Genomic DNA, 20,181 nt, shown 5'->3' on the forward strand with positions numbered 1-20,181 from the left:
GTTCAATTTTCACGATATGGCAGAACAAGAAGAATTAATGCTGACGCATCGAAGATCTTAATTATGCTTGTAAAATAATACTTCGGCCAAACGGCGTCCCTTGGAAGTGACTACTGTAATCAGTCACTTTGCGCAAGAAATGCTAAGTGAATTATAATTAAGCCGCTTCCCTGCGCAGCATAAATTTAAGGCTTTTAAATTGTCTCTTGAACTATATTGAACCGAGAATCTTGATAGTGATGATTTGCGCCTGTGTAATAACAGGGTGTTTCACTTAAATTGGGCCAAACCTTAAAAATGTGGTGATGCTACGTAGCCGGGCAGAACCAAGGTAATGTTCCTTGAAGTCGCGTGGAAATTCTGCCTACGTGTATAATCAGACGTAAATAATTAGCTTCTCTATTATTATAAATAGAGGAAAAGTGTCAATGAGAAAATTGTAGAGAAACATGAGAAACTCCCGATACAGTTCCCTACTGCTAAACACGTGCTACATAAAAGTGTTTTTCTGAGCATGAAAGATACCCGCGAATACATGCAAAATTGTCGCGCCACTGGCCGCTCGAGGCACTTTGCGTGTATTCGCGGGCTTCTTTAACGTTCGGAAAAACACTTTTATGTAGCACGTATTGAGCAATCTTTATATATATATATATATATATATATATATATATATATATATATATATATTTATACACACACAGAGAAAGAGAGAAAGATAGTCAGCATGAAAGAAAAGTTCGCTAGGTCAGTTGTTGCCTGAAATATTATGTCACAAGGTAGCGTTGTTCAAACGTAACCATAAAATTTACTAAACCAGCATTTCATAGTAGAAATCACATTCGTCAGGGCCATATCACAACTATACCCATTAACCTGCCCTCACGATATCAGTTCCACATCAGGAATAAGTACGTATGCATAGTTCGCGAACTCGCCGGATCCAGTTCGCAAATTGCAATATGTATCGTCATTTTCTAAAATGTAATTAGCAAAATTTTGACCATTTGTCGATACCATTTTTTTTAGTTTTTCATTGCAAATAATGTCTGCGTCTTGCAGTAATCCAGTTGATCAAGCCGAATTGTGACACCAGCGAAGGAGAATGTTTTTTTTTTTTAATTCTGGTAATAATAAAGTAAAAGGTCCTATGGGGTCAAAAAAGAGACAATTCAGCTCTCCAGGGAGTCATGGTTTGTTCTTCATGGCATCCTTGGCCAGTTGACGTTTTCTTTTACGTTCATCATTTCGCATTCAACCTTCAGTTGAATGCGGGCGCCTCAACAAGGCAGTCGAACCAGCCCATCGTGGTTATCGCCATTGCTGGCATTCTCATAGCGAAGTCCTGGTGATGGATGGTGGGAGGTAGTTCAGTGCTTGACGTCGTTCTCAAGTGCGGTTGGTTCAGTCCCCGCGAGTTGAAGTTTCGAGTCGATCGTAGTGTCCTTAGAGGAGACGTCCTTATCTGCTTTCCTGAAAAAAACAAAGAAAAAGAGAGCGAAACTATGTCTTGTTTGCGGAATGTATTGACATAAAACGGAATGCAAATGAATCGCTCCGGTAACTGAGCCCTGAGACCGTCAGAACACCATTCCATCGGCGATCTGAACAGTGATAATTGTTATAACACTCTGTAAGGCTCATTGCCGTGACTAAGATCGACAGGCACAACACCGGGCACAGGCTTCTGGAAGCATTGACCGCCCTAAACATTGAATTCGCATTTTGTAGGAGGGAACTGTGCATTCCCTACACAACTGCTATGCCACCTATGCAGTACGCCGAGTGCTTCTGAGAGTAGAGCTAATCGGACAACTGGGCGAAGACGGCGGAAGCTTACAACCACCCAACCGTCGCAAAAAATTCATTCAGCTTTTAGATGTCTTTCTTTTTTGTCATTGGCAGTTTATACACAACCTGCGCACTTTTGTGCCCTTACAATTTTGTGGAATGGCACACCTAAGCATTTTCTACTGCCAAACCATTCGGAAGTCGATGGGCCATCACAGGCCAAAGGAAATTGACTCGTTAGCGACTGCTGCCTGTAGGTTGTAGAACACACTTTGGGCAGTCAAAAGCGCAAGTCCTTAAGTAGGCATCTAAGGCAAGAGAGAGAGGAATACTTTAAGAGGGCTGAAGATGCTAGCATAGCGAAATGGTCGACACGTTAAACCATATATGGTAATGGTGAACGATGAACTAAAAATAAAATAAAAGGAAAAGAAAGAATGAAAATACGTAGGAAAGCAGAAGGAAAGAATAACAAATATGATCAGTAAATCGAAAAACATGTCAGCACACTTTGTTATAAAAAAAACAAAAAATACATTATTGCGTTATTGGGTCGCATTCGGCCTAATGTCGGTTTCATCAATGACAATTAAGCTCAACAGTACACCCACCTGCGACGTACCACACTTCTAGCGTAAAATGAAATTCTAGAGTTTGTCTTCAAATTGCGCCGGGTTATGAGGGGCGACGCAGTGGGGGCCTCCGAAACGATTTCTACCACCTGGTGTTCTTCAACGTGCACTCAAAGCTCGACACAGGATCGTTTTTGTACTCCACCCTCCCTGCGTAGGAATGCGGCCGCCGGGCGGTTGGCATTCAGCCCGCAATTTCAGGTTCAGTAGCCAAAAAGACGACAACCACAGAACCACGAAGACGAGTAGACGTGATGGTTGGGAGGGACTTGGAACACACGTATATCAAACAAACCGGATGGCTTGGCGGCGTCGCGTTCGGTCGTGTAGCGAGTTCGCGGCAACGGAAACAAAAGGACGCCGATAAAGAAAAGGGTGTTGTTGATGAGTATCGGACGTTTCGTCAGTTCGAAAAGGGGCATACGTAGTCCATTGGACCTGTGTGGAGAAGCGAGCCTTGAGGAGGAGGAGGAAAAACTTTATTTGCTCTAATTGATTAGAAATTAGCGGTGGCAGATGTGGTCGGCCGTCTTCACGGTCTTATTCCCCATCTGCGCAGGGTCGACGCCCCTATTCCAGGGCACCACTGAGGGTGGCTACTCGGTGAGCGTGCCTTACTAGTCCATGCTGGACTTTCGGGTGGCTGCTGCAGAGCACCCTCTCCCACTGCTCCGCACTCGGGTCTTTTATTTGAAGGAATTGTTGGTTCTGAAAGCATTCCCATGTAATGTGGTATAAAGTGGGCTTGGCGCCGCACCAGGGGCAAATGTCTCTGTACTTGGTTGGAAACATCTTGCTTAGTGTGTTTAGATTTGGGTATGTTCCTGTTTGCAGCCTCCTCCAAGAGGTTGCTTCATGCTGACTTAGGCTGTTGTGGGGTGGAGGGTATTTGATTCGGACCCCCTTATAGTAATTCAGAATGTCTGAGTAGCTTGGGTTGACTGGTATGGGTTCCTCAGGGTCGGTGCTTGTGGCCGCTCGGTTTGTGTGCTCTCGAGCTGCCTTGTCCGCTCTTAGGTTCCCTTCCATTCCAGCGTGTCCCGGTACCCAGAAAATTGTATGCCTGACTTTGTTGTTAGCCCTGCAGGAGCGGAGGATGTGAAGCGCTTTGCGTCCTATTCTGCCGTTCATGTAATTCCGACACGTAGCTTGCGAGTCGGTGAGTATCGTTAAAGACCTTTTGGATCGGTAGCCCTCCACTGCCGCTAGAGCTACGGCTATCTCCTCAGCTTCCGTTACCGAGCAGTCCTTCATTGACGCGCTGCTGATCTCTTTGTAGTCATGGCTTATTACTATCGCAGCTGTCTTTATTATGTCTGTGCCTCTTTGCTTGGCGTATACTGCAACATCTGTGTATACTGTTGTGTTTTTTGTGGCCAGGTACTTTTCGACGTATTTCGCCCTTGCGTCCCTTCGCGCCGTGTGCAGGTTTGGGTCCATGTTTTTGGGTAGGGGGCTAACAGTGTATGTTTTCCGATATTCATCAGGAATCCCCTCCGTTCTTTGGGCTTCTTTGATTGATTCCGCGAAGCCTAGCCTTATTAGCAGTTCCCTTCCCGTTTTGGTCTGCTGGAGTCTCATGAGCTGTGCGATACCTTGGGCTTCTTTTAGTTCTTCGAAGGTGTTGCTTAAACCAAGTGCCATTAGTTTCTCTGTCGATGTATTGTTCGGCAGGTGAAGTGCTGTTTTGTACGCTTTGCGTAAAATTGTGTCCGCTTCTTGCATTTCCTGTTTGGTGCAGTTGAAGTACGGGAGTGAGTATGCGACCCTGCTGACCACCAGGTTGCCAACCAGCTTAAGTGTGTCTCCTTCTTTCATCCCACATCTCTTGTGTGACACCCGCGTGATCATGCGTGCTATTTGGGTTGTTGACTGCTTGAGTGTTTTCAGCGTGTGGGTGCAGCGCTGGTTGGATTGCACCCATATTCCAAGGATCCTGATTTGTTGGCTTTCCGGTATCGGCTGCCCCTTTAGCCGTATGTTAAGGCTTTCTTTGCTTTTCTTGCCCCGTGTAATTCTCAGAAGCTTGGATTTCTCCATTGAGCACTCAAGGCCTCTTTCCCCGACGTATTCTTCCACGCAAGTGGCTGCTTCTTGCAGATAGCTTTCTTTTTGGCACAGCGAGCCTTTAGTGGCCCAGATGGTGATGTCATCTGCATATATGGCGTGTTGTATGCCTTCGATTTTGCTTAGTTTATGCCCTAGGCCAATCATTGCAATGTTAGCCTTGAACAGTACGATGTTATCAGGCCTAAGAGGAAATGCTGCTTCCGCTTTGCGCACGCGACAAAGGAGATCTTTCCATTATTAAGGTGCACGGCCAGTATTCAAATTCCTTATGATTCACTCCGTTTGCGCATTGTCTTTGTCAAGAAGGCAAAATCGTCTACCGGATATATATATTGTGAAGAAGAAGACGCGCCTCGCGGCACAGACACATTGCCAACGCGCGGCTCGGCTCCGCTCGCGCTGTTGATTACTGTCGCCTTTTTTGGACAATGCTTCGGGCTGTCTCGCCGTTCCCGGTCGCTGCGCTTTTGCCTTAGGAGCCGCCAATAAGCCTCTTCTCAATTGGTGGAGGTGCTGGGACTCAAACCCCGTCGCTTGTAACCCTGGAGCTGCGATCAAGAACGCTATCGCCCGCCATGACCGACAGCTCATCCCAAACGGCGCCGACGCCACAGTCCGTCACCTGCACCGGCGTCCCACGACAACGGGACCCCAAGGTCTTCAGCGGTGCAGACGATGAAGACGTAGAAGACTGGTTTGCGTCATATGAACGGGTGAGCGCACACAACAAGTGGGATGATCCAGCCAAGTTAACTCACGTCATCTTTTATCTGGCTGGTGTTGCCCAACTGTGGTTTCACAACCACGAAAGTGACGTGCCCACATGGTCAGTCTTCAAGACAACCTTTACGGAAGTGTTCGGCCGACCCGCTGTTCGCAAGCTGCGTGCCGAACAGCGCTTGCGCGCCCGAGCACAGCAGACGGCAGAAACGTTCACAAGCTACATTGAAGACGTCGTGGACCTTTGTAAACGAGTCAACGCCGCAATGCCCGAAGCTGAGCGAATTCGCCATATACTGAAAGGCATCGATGACGGCGCATTCCAGATGCTCCTAGCCAGGAATCCGCGCACTGTGTCTGAAGTTGTCAGCCTATGCCAAAGTTACGATGAGTTATGGAAGCAACGCGCTTCGACTTGGCGTCCTTTGGGAAGCGACGACTTGTTGGCGAGCCTTGACAACATGTACGGCCCATCCTCATTCTTTCAGCGGGTCAAGGACTTTGTGCGTGAGGAAGTTGCCCGCCAACTTTCTTTAGTCCCCTTCACTCAGGAGCCCACCTCCCGTCTTCCAAACACGCTCCGCACCCTCATTTCCGAAGAGGTCGCCCAAGTTGTCCCTTCCGCACACCATCAGCCGCCTGCTGCCGCGAATCTCAACTCTACGCGGGCAGTGCAGCCTGTCGCCACGCCTCTCACCTACGCGCAGCAAGTCCTGCCTGTGGCCGCGCCTCTTACGTACGCGCAGGCAGTACGCAGGACTCCACAGGCGTCTTTCACGACCCAGTCCCAACCGCTGCCACCGGAAGCCCATGCTACATCTTGGACCGCACCGCGAGCTAATCCTTGGAGGACACCTGACAATCGACCCATCTGTTATTCTTGCTGCACTCCCGGACACGTCGCCCGATATTGCCGCCGTCGCCCTCAAGCGTTCGGCGACGCCTCGCGGCCCTTCCAGTACGGCAGCCAGCCATTTCGCCAATACGCCGCTCCTTCCCCCCAACCGTACGCTCGTGCTGACATCCCAGAATTTCCTTCGCGTCGCTCGCCATCCCCTCGCTGACGCTCGCTCTCCCCAATGCGTCGGCGACCCGCACCACCTGACCAGGAAAACTGAACGTCGCAGTTCACGAGGCAAGAACTGCGCCCCATTCGAACTCTCAAAGTCCTCGCGCCTCTCCTGCTATATATATATATATATATATATATATATATATATATATATATATATATATATATATATATATATATATATATATATATATATATATATATATATATATATACAGAGAGAGATGAGAGAGAGATACCATTCCATAAGATGGTCAGTAGTAAAGCTACTTAGCCGTTATTCATCCTTGACAACTGTCGGAAGCTCGGAAGATGATGCACGTAAAAAAAATTCAGGTGCAACGAATGATGTGACAACGGGACGGCGCTTCTCTACACTTGTCCTTTTTTTTCTTTCGTGTGCGTCAGCTGCAGCGCTTCCTAAATATTTATACGGAAAATCAATCAACTGCCTAAACTGTCTTACGAACGCTTCTTTGCAGTTTGCTTTGTCGCTACTGATCTAAGCAGCACAGCAAGGAAGAAGCGGCGCCCGCGGGTCTTATTTCTATCGCGCCGCTTCCGAAACACGCACGAAGCGCTCACCTCGAATTCCCCAGCTGTTTGGACTCGCGTATCGTGTCCGGCAGCGCAACCCGTAGCGTCTCCGGCAGCAAGAGCATCAGTGAAGAGGCCAGAATAGAAATGGCTGCCAGAGTGGCCATGGGGATTGAGTCAGTCAGGTAGGTTCTCTGCAAACAAAAAAATAGAATAAATAAATAAATAAGAAATTGAGCAGCGATTTATCCGCGAATGTGGGCGAAGGGCGTTTTCATTACGTCGCACATCTTTCACCTCCCGGATTCCCGATTGCAATTACGTTCACCACACTACAAAATGTTGTTCAGGAGCTCAATCTATATAGCCCACCTAAAAACAGAGGAAATTTTATTAAGCTTTTTGCGGAAGCGAAGAAGCTTGCAGGGCAAAGCACCCTAATAATAGCAGGAGACTTCAATGCGAAGAGTCCGCAGTGGGGCAGTAGAATCGAAGACAAGAAAGGGCGCAGTATCTGCACAGCTGCAGAAAACATAGGCTGCGAGCTACTCACAGATGAAAGCCAACCCACCAGACAGGGCAATAGCGTAAGCGTGGACACGTGTCCCGACCTAACCTTTGTCAGGGGCGCTAAGCAAGTCGAATGGGAGAACTTGCAAGAAAACCTCGGCAGCGACCACTACATCATCAGGGTCAGCACAGAGGCAGAAATCATCAGGAGGAAGATTGGCAAGGCAAGTCTAACAGACTGGGATGCCTTTCGAGTCCACTGTAGACAGCTAAAAGGGGACATAACCTCGGCAGAGGATTGGAGCCATCAACTCAGACAAATAAGAGATCTCTACACAAAAGAAGTGGAACGAACAGAACAAGCACCAGAAGTGGACAAACGATTCCTCAGGCTATGGGAGGCACGACGAGGCCTAACCAAGCGGTGGAAGCGTCAGAAGCTAAATAGAAAGCTTAAGAAGAAAATTGCCGAAATAACTCAGCTAGCAGAGGAGTATGCAACGCAGCTGGCAAGGCAGGGGTGGCAGCAGTTTAGTACCTCACTGAATGGCACCCTAAGCACAGCCAGAACATGGCATATCCTCAGAACACTCATGGATCCGAGCAAGAGCAAGGCGAAAAGCAGCAAATCCATTCAGAGATTAGTCCACCAGTATGAAGGAACAGAACAACAACTGCTCCAAGCAGTACGGGAAAAATGCTACGGAAAGATCTCGGTAGAAGGCTACCGAGGCGACTACCAGGGTGAAGAAAATTCAACTACAGACCGACCCATCACAAGAGAAGAGGTCGTCGAGGCTGTAAGGGCTACAACGAAGAACACAGCAGCAGGGGCGGACAAAATCCGAAACTCCCTAATTCGAAACCTCAGCGACGAAGCAATTGATCAGCTCACCCTCTACCTCAACAAACTTTGGGAGGAAGGCAAAGTACCAGCGGAGTGGAAACACGCCGTAGTGGTGATGATTCCCAAACCCGGCAAAAAACTCCAAATTGAAAATCTCAGACCAATTTCGCTTACATCATGCCTAGGCAAGCTGTACGAAAGAATAGTTACCCGAAGAATCCAAGCGCATCTTGAAGACGGAGGATGGTACCCCAACACCATGTTCGGCTTCAGGGCAAACTTGTCTACCCAAGATATCTTGCTACAGCTAAAGGAAGAGGTACTCGAGACAATGCCGAAACACGGGGAAAACGTGGTCATGGCCATCGACATCAAGGGAGCCTTTGACAACGTGTCCCACGCCGCCATTATGGAGGGGATCAACACCACTAATTGCGGGAAGAAAGTCCATGACTATATCAGAAGCTTCCTAACCGACAGAACAGCGACAGTAGGCCTGGGAGACCTACGGAGTGACGCCTTTCAAACGCCATGCAAGGGCACTCCGCAGGGCTCAGTAATCTCGCCAGTACTCTTCAACATAGCGATGGTCAACCTTACCAAGAAACTTAGCAAAATCCAAGGAATCAGTCACGCAATGTACGCGGACGACATAACGATCTGGACTACTCAAGGCTCACTAGGGGATAAACAAGAGGCACTACAAGAAGCTGCCACCTGCATCGAAGAATACACAAAGCAAAGAGGCCTCAGATGCTCCACGGAGAAATCTGAACTCCTCAGGGTGGGCAGACACCCCACTGATGCCCCGCTCGAAGTAAGGCTAGAAGGACAGAACATCCCGGAACAAAAAATGATTAGAATCCTCGGCATGTGGCTGCAAGGAAGCCGGAAATGCAGCCACACAATCTGCCTGCTAAACAAAGCAGCAGGACAGGTGGGCCGAATGATTAGCAGAGTGGCACACAAGCGATATGGCATGAAAGAGGAGGACACACTCAGGTTGGTCAACAGCCTGATAGTAAGCCGGGTCACATACTCACTGCCGTACCATGCAATCACCAAAACCGAAAAAGAGCAAGTGGAGATCATCCTCCGGAAAGCGTATAAAACAGCTCTCCACCTCCCAAGGAACACATCCAACGACAAACTCATGCAACTTGGAATCAGCAACACTTTTGAAGAACTAAGGGAATGCCAGCTCAACGCACAAGTACGAAGACTCAGCAATACAACAACAGGAAGGGCGCTCCTGACAAAGCTAGGTCGGGAAGTAGAAAAACCACAAAGTAGCAGGGCCACAATACCAGACCCACTAAGAAAGAAACTACGAATACAACCTATCCCTCGCAACATGGACCCAAACCTCCATGCGAGTAGGAGACAGGCTAGGGCAGAGTTTTACGAAAAGACGATGGGACATCAGGACAATACAGTCTATACCGATGCGTCCCTATACTCACAAGCACACAAAAACAACGCGGCAGCGGTAGTAGTAAATAATCAAGGAGAATTAATCACAGGACTCACGGCCGAGGTGGCTAACATAACCGAGGCAGAGGAAATTGCTGTCGCACTGGCAGCGGAAGAAGGTTATAGAACAGGAATATCCCTCAATATTCTAACAGATTCACAAGAGGCGTGCCGGAGCTATATAAGAGGCAGAATTAGTAGCACGGCGCTCAAGATCCTCAGCAGAGTTCCAATCGCTGAGGGACAACCCACACATAACATTATCTGGATACCAGGCCACGCAGGGATCAGGGGCAACGAAGGGGCGGACAGCCTAGCTCGAGGGATGACCAGCCGAGCAGGAACGTCAACCGCCCCAGAGGGGCCACGGATCAACTGCGGGAACAGCTATTCAGAGCTATTAAACCTCTATAAGGGGCTAAGATATCAATATCCCCCACCACATAAAGCATTAACAAAGGAGGAGGCCGCAGGATGGCGGAGACTGCAAACGGGCACCTTCCCAAACTTACACATACTAAGTAGGATGTTCCCCACGCAGTATAGCGCAACCTGTCCGTGGTGTGGAGCTAAACCAACATTATACCACATTACATGGGAGTGTACAAGAAACCAGGCATTACACAAACACAAAACACCAAGTGCGGAGCAATGGGAGAGCTGGCTCACCAGCCGCGAGCTAGAGGCTCAAAGAGCTCTAATAGCGCACGCGTGCCAGGCGGCCCGGCTCAGTGGAGCCCTGGACTAGGGGCCCATCCATGACTGAAGAGGACCCAAGCTTCAAGAATGAAGACTTCGGCCTCGAACCGCTAAAACCTTAAAAGACTCAATAAAGTTTTCCATTCCATTCCATTCAGGAGCTCACTCGACACATGTTGTGCCTCTTAGAGGAGCGAAGTGCAACTGACAGTCGTCCGTAGCATACCACCACCACCAGTGGCACTATATATATATATATATATATATATATATATATATATATATATATATATATATATATATATATATATACGCCGTTAGACAGGAAACCAGTAAGCTATCGCAGGAGACGACAGATCTGATCAAGAAACGCCAATGTATGAAAGCCTCTAACCCTACAGCTAGAATAGAACTGGCAGAACTTTCCAAGTTAATCAACAAGCGTAAGACAGCGGACATAAGGAACTATAATATGGAAAGAATTGAACAGGCTCTCAGGAACGGAGGAAGCCTAAAAGCAGTGAAGAAGAAACTAGGAATAGGCAAGAATCAGATGTGTGCTTTAAGAGACAAAGCCGGCAATATCGTTACTAATATGGATGAGATAGTTCAAGTGGCTGAGGAGTTCTATAGAGATTTAAACAGTACCAGTGGCACCCACGACGATAGTGGAAGAGAGAATAGCCTAGAGGAATTCGAAATCCCACAGGTAACGCCAGAAGAAGTAAAGAAAGCCTTAGGAGCTATGCAAAGGGGGAAGGCAGCTGGGGAGGATCAGGTAACAGCAGATTTGTTGAAGGATGGTGGGAACACTGTCCTAGAAAGATTGGCCGCCCTATATGCACAATGCCTCATGACCTCGAACGTACCGGAATCTTGGAAGAACGCTAACATAATCCTAATCCATAAGAAAGGGGACGCCAAAGACTTGAAAAATTATAGACCGATCAGCTTACTGTCCGTTGCCTACAAAGTATTTACTAAGGTAATCGCAAATAGAATCAGGAACACCTTAGACTTCTGTCAACCAAAGGACCAGGCAGGATTCCGTAAAGGCTACTCAACAATAGACCATATTTACACTATCAATCAAGTGATAGAGAAATGTGCAGAATATAACCAACCCTTATATATAGCTTTCATTGATTACGAGAAAGCGTTTGATTCAGTCGAAACCTCAGCAGTCATGGAGGCATTACGGAATCAGGGTGTAGATGAGCCATATGTAAATATACTGGAAGATATCTATAGCAGCTCCACAGCCACCATAGTCCTCCATAAAGAAAGCAACAAAATCCCAATAAAGAAAGGCGTCAAACAGGGAGATACGATCTCTCCACAGGAGGTATTCAGAGACCTGGAGTGGGAAGAATTGGGGATAAAAGTTGATGGAGAATACCTTAGCAACTTGCGATTTGCTGATGATATTGCCTTGCTTAGTAACTCAGGAGACCAATTGCAATGCATGCTCACTGACCTGGAGAGGCAAAGCAGAAGGGTGGGTCGGAAAATTAATCTGCAGAAAACTAAAGTAATGTTTAACAGTCTCGGAAGAGAACAGCAGTTTACGATAGGTAGCGAGGCACTGGAAGTGGTCAGGGAATACATCTACTTAGGGCAGGTAGTGACCACAGATCGGGATCATGAGACAGAAATAACCAGAAGAATAAGAATGGGCTGGGGTGCATTTGGCAGGCATTCTCAAATCATGAACAGCAGGTCGCCACTATCCCTCAAGAGGAAAGTGTACAACAGCTGTGTGTTACCAGTACTCGCATATGGGGCAGAAACCTGGAGGCTTACGAAAAGGGTTCTACTTAAATTGAAGACGACGCAACGAGCTATGGAAAGAAGAATGAAAAGTGTAACGTTAAGGGATAAGAAAAGAGCAGATTGGGTGAGGGAACAAACGCGGGTAAATGATATCTTAGTTGAAATAAAGAAAAAGAAATGGGCATGGGCCGGACATGTAATGAGGAGGGAAGATAACCGATGGTCATTAAGGGTTACGGACTGGATTCCAAGGGAAGGGAAGCGTAGCAGGGGTGGCAGAAAGTTAGGTGGGCGGATGACATCAAGACGTTTGCAGGGACAACATGGCCACAATTAGTACATGACCGGGGTAGTTGGAGAAGTATGGGAGAGGCCTTTGCCCTGCAGTGGGCGTAACTAGGCTGATGATGATTATATATATATATATATATATATATATATATATATATATATATATATATATATATATATATATATATATATAACCTCTACAACGTAGCTGGCTTCCACACACTTCATGTACAAGTTTTTCCACTTTGACAAACCTAATGATTGAAAATTGATGGCTCTCCCATAATGGACACTAAATGTACGCATGAAATGGTAACGGGCAGAGCAGATTGGTTGTAGATGATACTAGCCACAATCTTAAAGAAAAATGTAGTGCATGTTCATAACGTCACACCCCACCACACCGCACCACACCATACTGTGCACTGGTCCCTACGGACGCTGCCTACCTAGAGGATAACCAACTGAAGGCGGCACGACAGGCAGCCACACACGTCAGATAGACAGAGCTCAATGTCCAGCTAGAAGAAAATCGACTGAAGGAGCGCCACGCAGTGTGACGCCATCTCTCGAGGCGACGAGAAACCCTGTGCCACGGAACTCGCGGACCACTGGCGTTCAACACAGGCAACCCTATTTCAGCGCCAAAAGATGACAATGAAGTGTATGGTGCCCTGTATGTGCCTTTTGAACATTGGTATTGTAAATGACAAATGAAGCTTCAGCGTGCTAGAAGTTACAGCTTGAGTGATATTGTGAACAAACATTAGGAAGAACTCGGACGAAATATTTTTTGTAACTTGTTTGGGCAGTAACTAGCCAATGTAATGCGATCCTGTACAAAGAGGGTGGGGACCAAAGACCGGAATTTCTTAAGCTTCGACTGGTTGCTCGGATTATCTCGTTTTGTTCTCGCACCTTGCTCGGATAACGGCTCCAGCTTTTGGCTCAAGGTCACTTGAAAGTCGCCGGCAACGGGAGCAAAAATAATTTCATGCTTAAAAGATCAATTGAGGGGAATACATCAGAGGATGATTGTCACGGTCAAGCGATAGCTGCCCGGTAGCTTCGCTGAGATATACGCTGCTAGATGGGTGCTGTCACCTACGTGGCCAGGCCGGAGTGAACTCGGCATACTGCACTAGACATAGTGCACAGTGTTCAGCCTTAACGCGCTTCGAGACGAGGGACGCACCGGCGTATTCATATTCCCTGCTGAAGCGGTCATTCCATTTAGATACATGCTGTGTCCAGCCATCTTGGGAAGCATTCCTTTTCTCGCTCAGCAAAATAGCCATTTTATTTGAATGCGGCGTTTAAACAGCAACTGCAACGTTTTGTTGTTGTTGTTGTTCACCATATTAAGATGTTAATACTTTCAAATGCATTGCCAGTCCCGTCAAAGGTGGGATGGGTTCAGTTTGCTTGAACACTCCTCAACAATTTTTTATCGCCAACAAATGGGTAGCTGTTTTGTGTGACGTCACGATGAGTCGACGACGTCAGATCCTACAATACCGTATAATGTAAACAGGCAGAACGCGTGCTAAAGAGGCAGTACACGTGGTGCTGATGCCAAAAACAAAAGTGAAGCTGACGATGTCTCCTGATGACACGGCGAGCTTTTCCAGCTCATTTCGAACTAAACAGCGGCGATTTCGGCGACATTGTGAACGCTGAAGAATCGCCGTCTGCTGCTTTTTTGACCATCCGCCGCCCCACGAGGCAGCTGGCGTGCCCAAGCTCAACGCATTGTGCTGTGGCAAGACGAAGAGAAGTGCTGGTTATCACGTCTGTCAAAACGATCAGTGTCGACAGTCGTCTGGTAGAAAAACGAGCCAGCTTCGTCGTTTTGGGGCGAAGTGGCGGTCTAGTGTCTGACATCACAAACACAGGGTGGCCAGTAAAAGGTAATACATTCGTTGGAATGAGTTGGGAACGCGCAGCCAGTCTTCAAAATTAATTTTCAGGAAACTTAAATGACTTGTAGCCATATGGTTTGGTACGGATATTGATAGTGCAAAAAGGAACGTATATTCAAAATTTTATTAATCTCAGTGCACATCTGAAGATGGCCGAAGTTGCCCTTAAAGTGTTCCAGCTTATCGCGTCCTGATCGGCAGAGGAGCGCTGGGAGTCACGTACGCAGGGCTTGCCCAGAACACGCCAGCTCTGAATTATCTCAGGCAGCCATATGCAAGCTGCAGATGCGGGAAACAGCACACCGAGACGTTGTTATTGGAATTGCTATCATAACAGTCGGAAAGTGGCAGCTGCACACGCAGGGTGCTGCACTGACAACGACTGCAAGGTATATCGTTGCGCACGAACCTCCCCGACGAGTGTTCTCTATACATACGCGGCAGTGGCCTGTTGGCGTGACGCAGCTCGGGAGGCAACTGCTGCTGTGCAGAAGGAACAACGCCCCCAAAGCTACCAGGCATCTCACAACGCTGGCGTGGTGGAGCGCCACCAGTGGAAGTGAAAGTTGTGCTTCGTTTTTTTTTTTTAATTTGGCACGGGACCACCACCGCCCGTACGGCAGTGCGACATCACAAAATATATTTTTTTTTGGGGGGGGGGGTGGGGGGTTAAGGGCCGTTGTGTCTGAGTAAAATTTCTTGAAGCCTATTAAGCCTGGGGCTGTATTGAATTACTCTGTAGTCCATCTTTACCAGTAAAAAAATTAACTAGGCACCGAGAAGATATCGTAGAAATGCCTGACGTCTTGTCGACCTGATGCGGCAACTTAAAGACGACGTCGCTACCCCGTCTTTTTTTTTCTTTTTGTTTCTGCCGCTTTCAGGCTTACTGAGTCTCATCTCAAGCGTGCCGTTTTCGATATTGTAGCCGTATAATTCGCTGATGCAGCTCGAACAACTTTATTCGTATTGTTGTACCTCTATAAGTTGCCGGTCGGTGAAAGTAGAGGGAACATTAAGGAAATGTGCTCCGAGCTGTGCCGGCTTACCAGTTCCAACAGAAACGGGGCCGTCGAAGAACCGATGCGGGTGCCCACCAGGCAGGCGCTGACTCCGACCGTCCGGTACAACGTCGGGAACACTTCGGCCGCGAAGATCCACACCAGCGTCAGCGAGGCGGAGGCCAGCATCTTCCCGCCGATGGCGCACATCTGACGAGGCACCACCCACTCTAGATAAGTTTTGGGGAGAATGAAATTACGGGGATGAACATCCCGAAGCTACCCACGGGCGGCTTTTCAGTGCATTGGCTCCTTTCATTAACATTATGGTCACTTTTATTGCGAAAGCAATACTGCTCGCACTTTCGGCCCATCGGGGGTCGTGGCGCCTCCTTACACAGCTTTGCGTCACGTGACCGTGTGACGTCACGCCAGACCGAGAGACGGGGCCCCAGCTCGCGGCATCGATGGTGGAGGCGAAGCCTTGCGCGCCGCTGCAGCGGCGCTACCGAGAGAGGGCGCTCGCTGGTGTGACGTCACGCTAGGAGGATAAATGGTACTACAGCTCGCCTCCTCGCAGTGGTCGGCGCGCTGCCTTGCGCTATGTCGGATGATGTATAGCCATAAGTTTAACAAACGGCAACCATGTCCATACCATCAGCCGAGCCAAGGCGTAGCCAAGGGTATTGCTTTCGCAATCTTCCAGGCACACTTTATCTGTGTCTGCCCACGGTACAGTGCTGAGAGACAAGTGATGTGCAGAGTACTGGACCAGTTGGACAATCGTCCACTTTCAGAACTGAAAGCTTTAGGCCAATGCTCCGACAGAACATCCGCCTTGAAGGCCTTACTCGCGCTATTAAGGTTCTTGCGGTCCACGGGGCTTCACGACAGACTCTAAGAATGCCGCCCCCTACCGCTCTGTAGTGTACGCGCTTTGTTCGTGCTTGTCTTCCTTTCTTTCTATCTCCCTTTCCACTCTGTTTCTCTTTTTATTCCCCTTAACCCTTCCCCCTGCGCAGGGTAGCCAATCGGAACTACCTCTGGTTAACCTCCCTGCCTTTCTCTGCACTATTTTCTCTCTCTCTCTTCCAGGCTTAAGCAAGCTAAGCCTTCAGCCAATTTTTTTCTTAGTTCGAGACCTGTCAACCCTCGTTTCCAGCTATGCTATTCCATGCTCCGCTGTCTCACTCACGCCTGCTTTCAAGTGTGATAGGGTTTCATTGGTTACTTCCCAAGAAGTTGCCATGTCGCAACAATGAGTGAAGGATTGCGAGGAGGAAAGTAGATTGCTGTAAAGCTGCGCGCACTCTAACGTCACAGGTGAAAAATACCCCCGTGTTCTTTCCGCATATGGCGAGATGACGGCACGCTAGCTGTGGCTTAAGCGCTGACATCGTCGCTGCTGTGCTGGGCACAGGAAATTCCCCAACTGCATGCATGTTCTTCTCTAAGTTGGCTGAGTTGCCTTTTGGAGCGGAAAAGAAAATGTTTCTCATTGCCTTCCTAACCATAAAAAAAAACACGTTTCCTAAATTCGAACGGAGAAAACTACTCTACGCTGAATTTGAACGTCGCCGCTACGCTGACGAAAAACGAGAAGTTATAGACAGCGTCGACGGCAACAAAAATAAAGAATCCGTGACAACGATGCAACACATGAAAGAAGATAACGACGTGGCGCCTCTCTGACTAGCTACAGCATTTGAACCTAACGAATCGCATGTAATTAATTACATTTCCTCGTTATTTATATTTGATTGATTACCTTTTTTTACTCAGTAACGTTCACTGCAATTGAATTGCTTTTTTTTCCCGTAACCAATTACACGTAGCCAGGTACTTTTTTCACGACACAAGCTGTAACAAGCGACTCAGCATTTAGTAGTTGAATTCGGTGGGACATACAGTAGAACGCCCGCGGTCGCACCACGTGTAGCAGCCTCAGGAATGCACATATGCAGACAGCCCGTCCTGGGCACTCGGTTTTTGGTTCCACACTTTAAAGCTCCCCCAGCGTTTGCCACGCATATTGAACCTGTGCTCCTATTATGGCTTCATTACAACGATGTTTTCGGATGTTGGTGCCAGGAAATCGCCTACGGAAGACTTTTACAGTCTTTCACTGGCCCTATACCGGGAGCGCGTTCTCCGAGCCCCAGCAAAAATGAAGCACTGTGCTTCATAGAAGACTCAGACCCAAGCATCGCGGCACTGAGTGACCGCAACATTGTGTGCGCAAAGTTTTTTCGGCCCCTTACAACAATCCCTCCCCCCCCTGAAACAGAGTCCTTTAATGTGGTCAATTTATTTTTTATGTACCCTCAGGGCATTTCGGCATTAGAGAGGGGAGTGGGTTATACAGCAAATAAGAGGAAATATATTACGAGCCTATACACAATGTTTGGTAATTATACAATGCTAGCTGAAAGTACGAAAAATACAGTAATATAACATGACATATAAAAGTAACATTAAAAAGAAAACACCAGCAGTAGTTGGTACAAATGTTTGCTATTATACAGTGTTAGCTGTGTTCTTCGAAAATTATCTTTGTTATTAATGGAAACAATATCAGAGAGAAGTTCATTCCAATCTTTGGGCGTACGTGGCAAAAATGAGTGTAAAACATATGTCGTGTTACATGCAGCAATCCTAACTTTATGGTTGTTTAAGGAAAATGTCAATTATTTTTTGTCTGAGTTGGATTTGCAGCAGGAAACTTTAAGAGACCATGAAAAACCTCTCTCTCTATATATTTCTCTCTTGGAAATAAGGACCACTCCTATACGATGTTTTCTGGCGGAATTCAAGTATCATGGTTTAGGCCGTCGAATAGGCAATCAAACATACGATAGGTGATTAAATTCGCGAAAATTTTTAGTATCAAGTTCTCCAATCGAAGGATTCGATTTGTACTGAAACTTTCGAATATTGTCACAGTCTCTTTCGTATTATCCACAGTGCGTTCGCTTCTATCGGCCTCCATACATGTTCACTTTGGATTTATGCGCTGCGAAGCGCGCTCTCGTTTTGCATGAAACCACATACCTCATGTGCCCTGATATCCATATGATCATATGAATTCCTGTATGAAAAGCCGTACGGTCCAATACGGAGAGATGCAAATGAGAAAAAGGTAGGGAGGTTAACCAGTATGGAACAATAGAAACACATATGACCATGCGGGAATTACGCTATGGAACAACTGAGTCGTGTATTCATTCCAGAAAGGATGCGACGACCGGCCAAGCACCAAACAAATCAAGCCGACTATTGCACACGTTGGTCCATGGACGGCCACTTTGGCAAACTACTACTGCAATTTTTTGCATGAAGAGGGCCGCCAGGCCTTCAGTTATATAACCCACAGTGCCACAGGGCAAGCTTCACAAAAAAAAGAAACGAATCGCGACTTTAAAGGGCCCCTCACCAGATTTGGAAATCAGAAGCAGACCAGCATTTCGCGTAGAGCATGTGGTGAGAATCGTGTCAAGAATGTATCAACGGCTGCACGGCACTGAAACATCCGAAATTTTACAGAAAAAGTCTTGCGCCCTCCCTCTACGAGGAACCACGCTTCTAGTCGGACAGTCAAGGTCACATCCACAAATGCCTTTATGCAGGACGCACAGTCCACGACATCACCGATTGTGGTCCGTGACTTCGGTCATTCAGGTTATGCAGAGGAGGAGGAGGAGGAGCAAAACCCTTATTTGCTCTAATTGGTTAGAAATTAGCGGTGGAAGATGTGGTCGGCCGTCTTCACGGTCTTCCCCATCTGCGCAGGGTCGACGCCCCTATTCCAGGGCACCACTGCAGGTGGCTACTCGGTGAGCGTGCCTTACTAGTCCATGCTGGACTTTGGGGTCGCTGCTGGAGAGTAGCCATGTGAGTAGCCAAGATGTGCATGAGCAGCCCTCTCCCACTGCTCCGCACTCGGGTCTTTTATTTGAAGGATTATGCAGAACGCGCAACACTGTCACTGGTAGTCCGCAGCGGCGCCGCAAAAGTAAAGAAATACAAACACGAGAAACATTTCACGGATGTCACACAACACCAATTTCTTGTTCCCGATCGGCCGCTACCCTGGGGTCCACACTTAAATATAGAACTGGAAAGTGAGGTCAATGTGATGGTTAATTCATTGCGTAGGGGCGGATCAGTATCATCCATGCTAAACGTTCCCAATGCCTTACTTCGACATTAAAATAGCATACTCAGCACCCATCTTACACGGTTTTTCCCACACGTTGGAAAAACGACTCTAAAGATTATTAGCGAAAGGTCTTCGTATATGCCTAGCATTTCCACGAGTGACTTCTATATGTAGCTACCTGGTTATTACCTAGGCTTGCCAATCACCGTTTCCAGCTCCGAGAACTTCAGAAATATGTCGGCATTTTTTTCGGCTTTAAACCCAACATGAAAACCACTCATTGACTTTAGACGCATTGAGCATGGACAAAAGTCGTGTGCACAAAAAAACTGGAGAGCCTCTCCATTTCCTGCCAAAGAATGAGTTTTGGAAATCAGATGTCGAATACCCTCCATGGCTGCTTACGCTCCCGAAAATAGAGTTGGCGGTAGTTTGTACAATTAAAAAACGACACACCTTCATTAAAGTGGCTCAACAACTAGCACTATACCAAATATATATGCGGTATTCAGGAGGTACGAATTTAAACACGAATGACGCCAGTTTAACAAACTCTTCAACTTCATCATTTGTCAGCAACACTTCAATAAACAAAAATCATTTAGGTTATCTAATACAACGTCGGCTACAATGGTTGAATTATTCGCTATCCTATGTGCCTTAAAATTTACGACTTCTGTACGT

At 47.4% G+C, this 20,181-nt stretch overlaps 1 protein-coding gene across 1 annotated transcript in view; it reads right to left on the reverse strand.

Annotated features, from left to right (window-relative positions):
• Positions 1–760: 760 nt before the first annotated feature.
• Positions 761–20,181, reverse strand: part of LOC126529205 (organic cation transporter protein-like) — a 57,604-nt gene continuing 38,183 nt past the window's right edge. The window contains exons 8-10 of the mRNA XM_050176803.3: positions 15,387–15,568; positions 6,871–7,016; positions 761–1,473 (exon numbers count right to left, since the gene is read on the reverse strand). Of these exons, the coding sequence (XP_050032760.1) occupies positions 1,371–1,473; positions 6,871–7,016; positions 15,387–15,568 (431 nt within the window). The 3' untranslated portion in view covers positions 761–1,370. The remainder of the gene's footprint in view (positions 1,474–6,870; positions 7,017–15,386; positions 15,569–20,181) is intronic.

The sequence above is a fragment of the Dermacentor andersoni genome, chromosome 8 (assembly GCF_023375885.2).
Source record: "Dermacentor andersoni chromosome 8, qqDerAnde1_hic_scaffold, whole genome shotgun sequence".
NCBI classification, from domain to species: Eukaryota; Metazoa; Arthropoda; class Arachnida; order Ixodida; family Ixodidae; genus Dermacentor; species Dermacentor andersoni.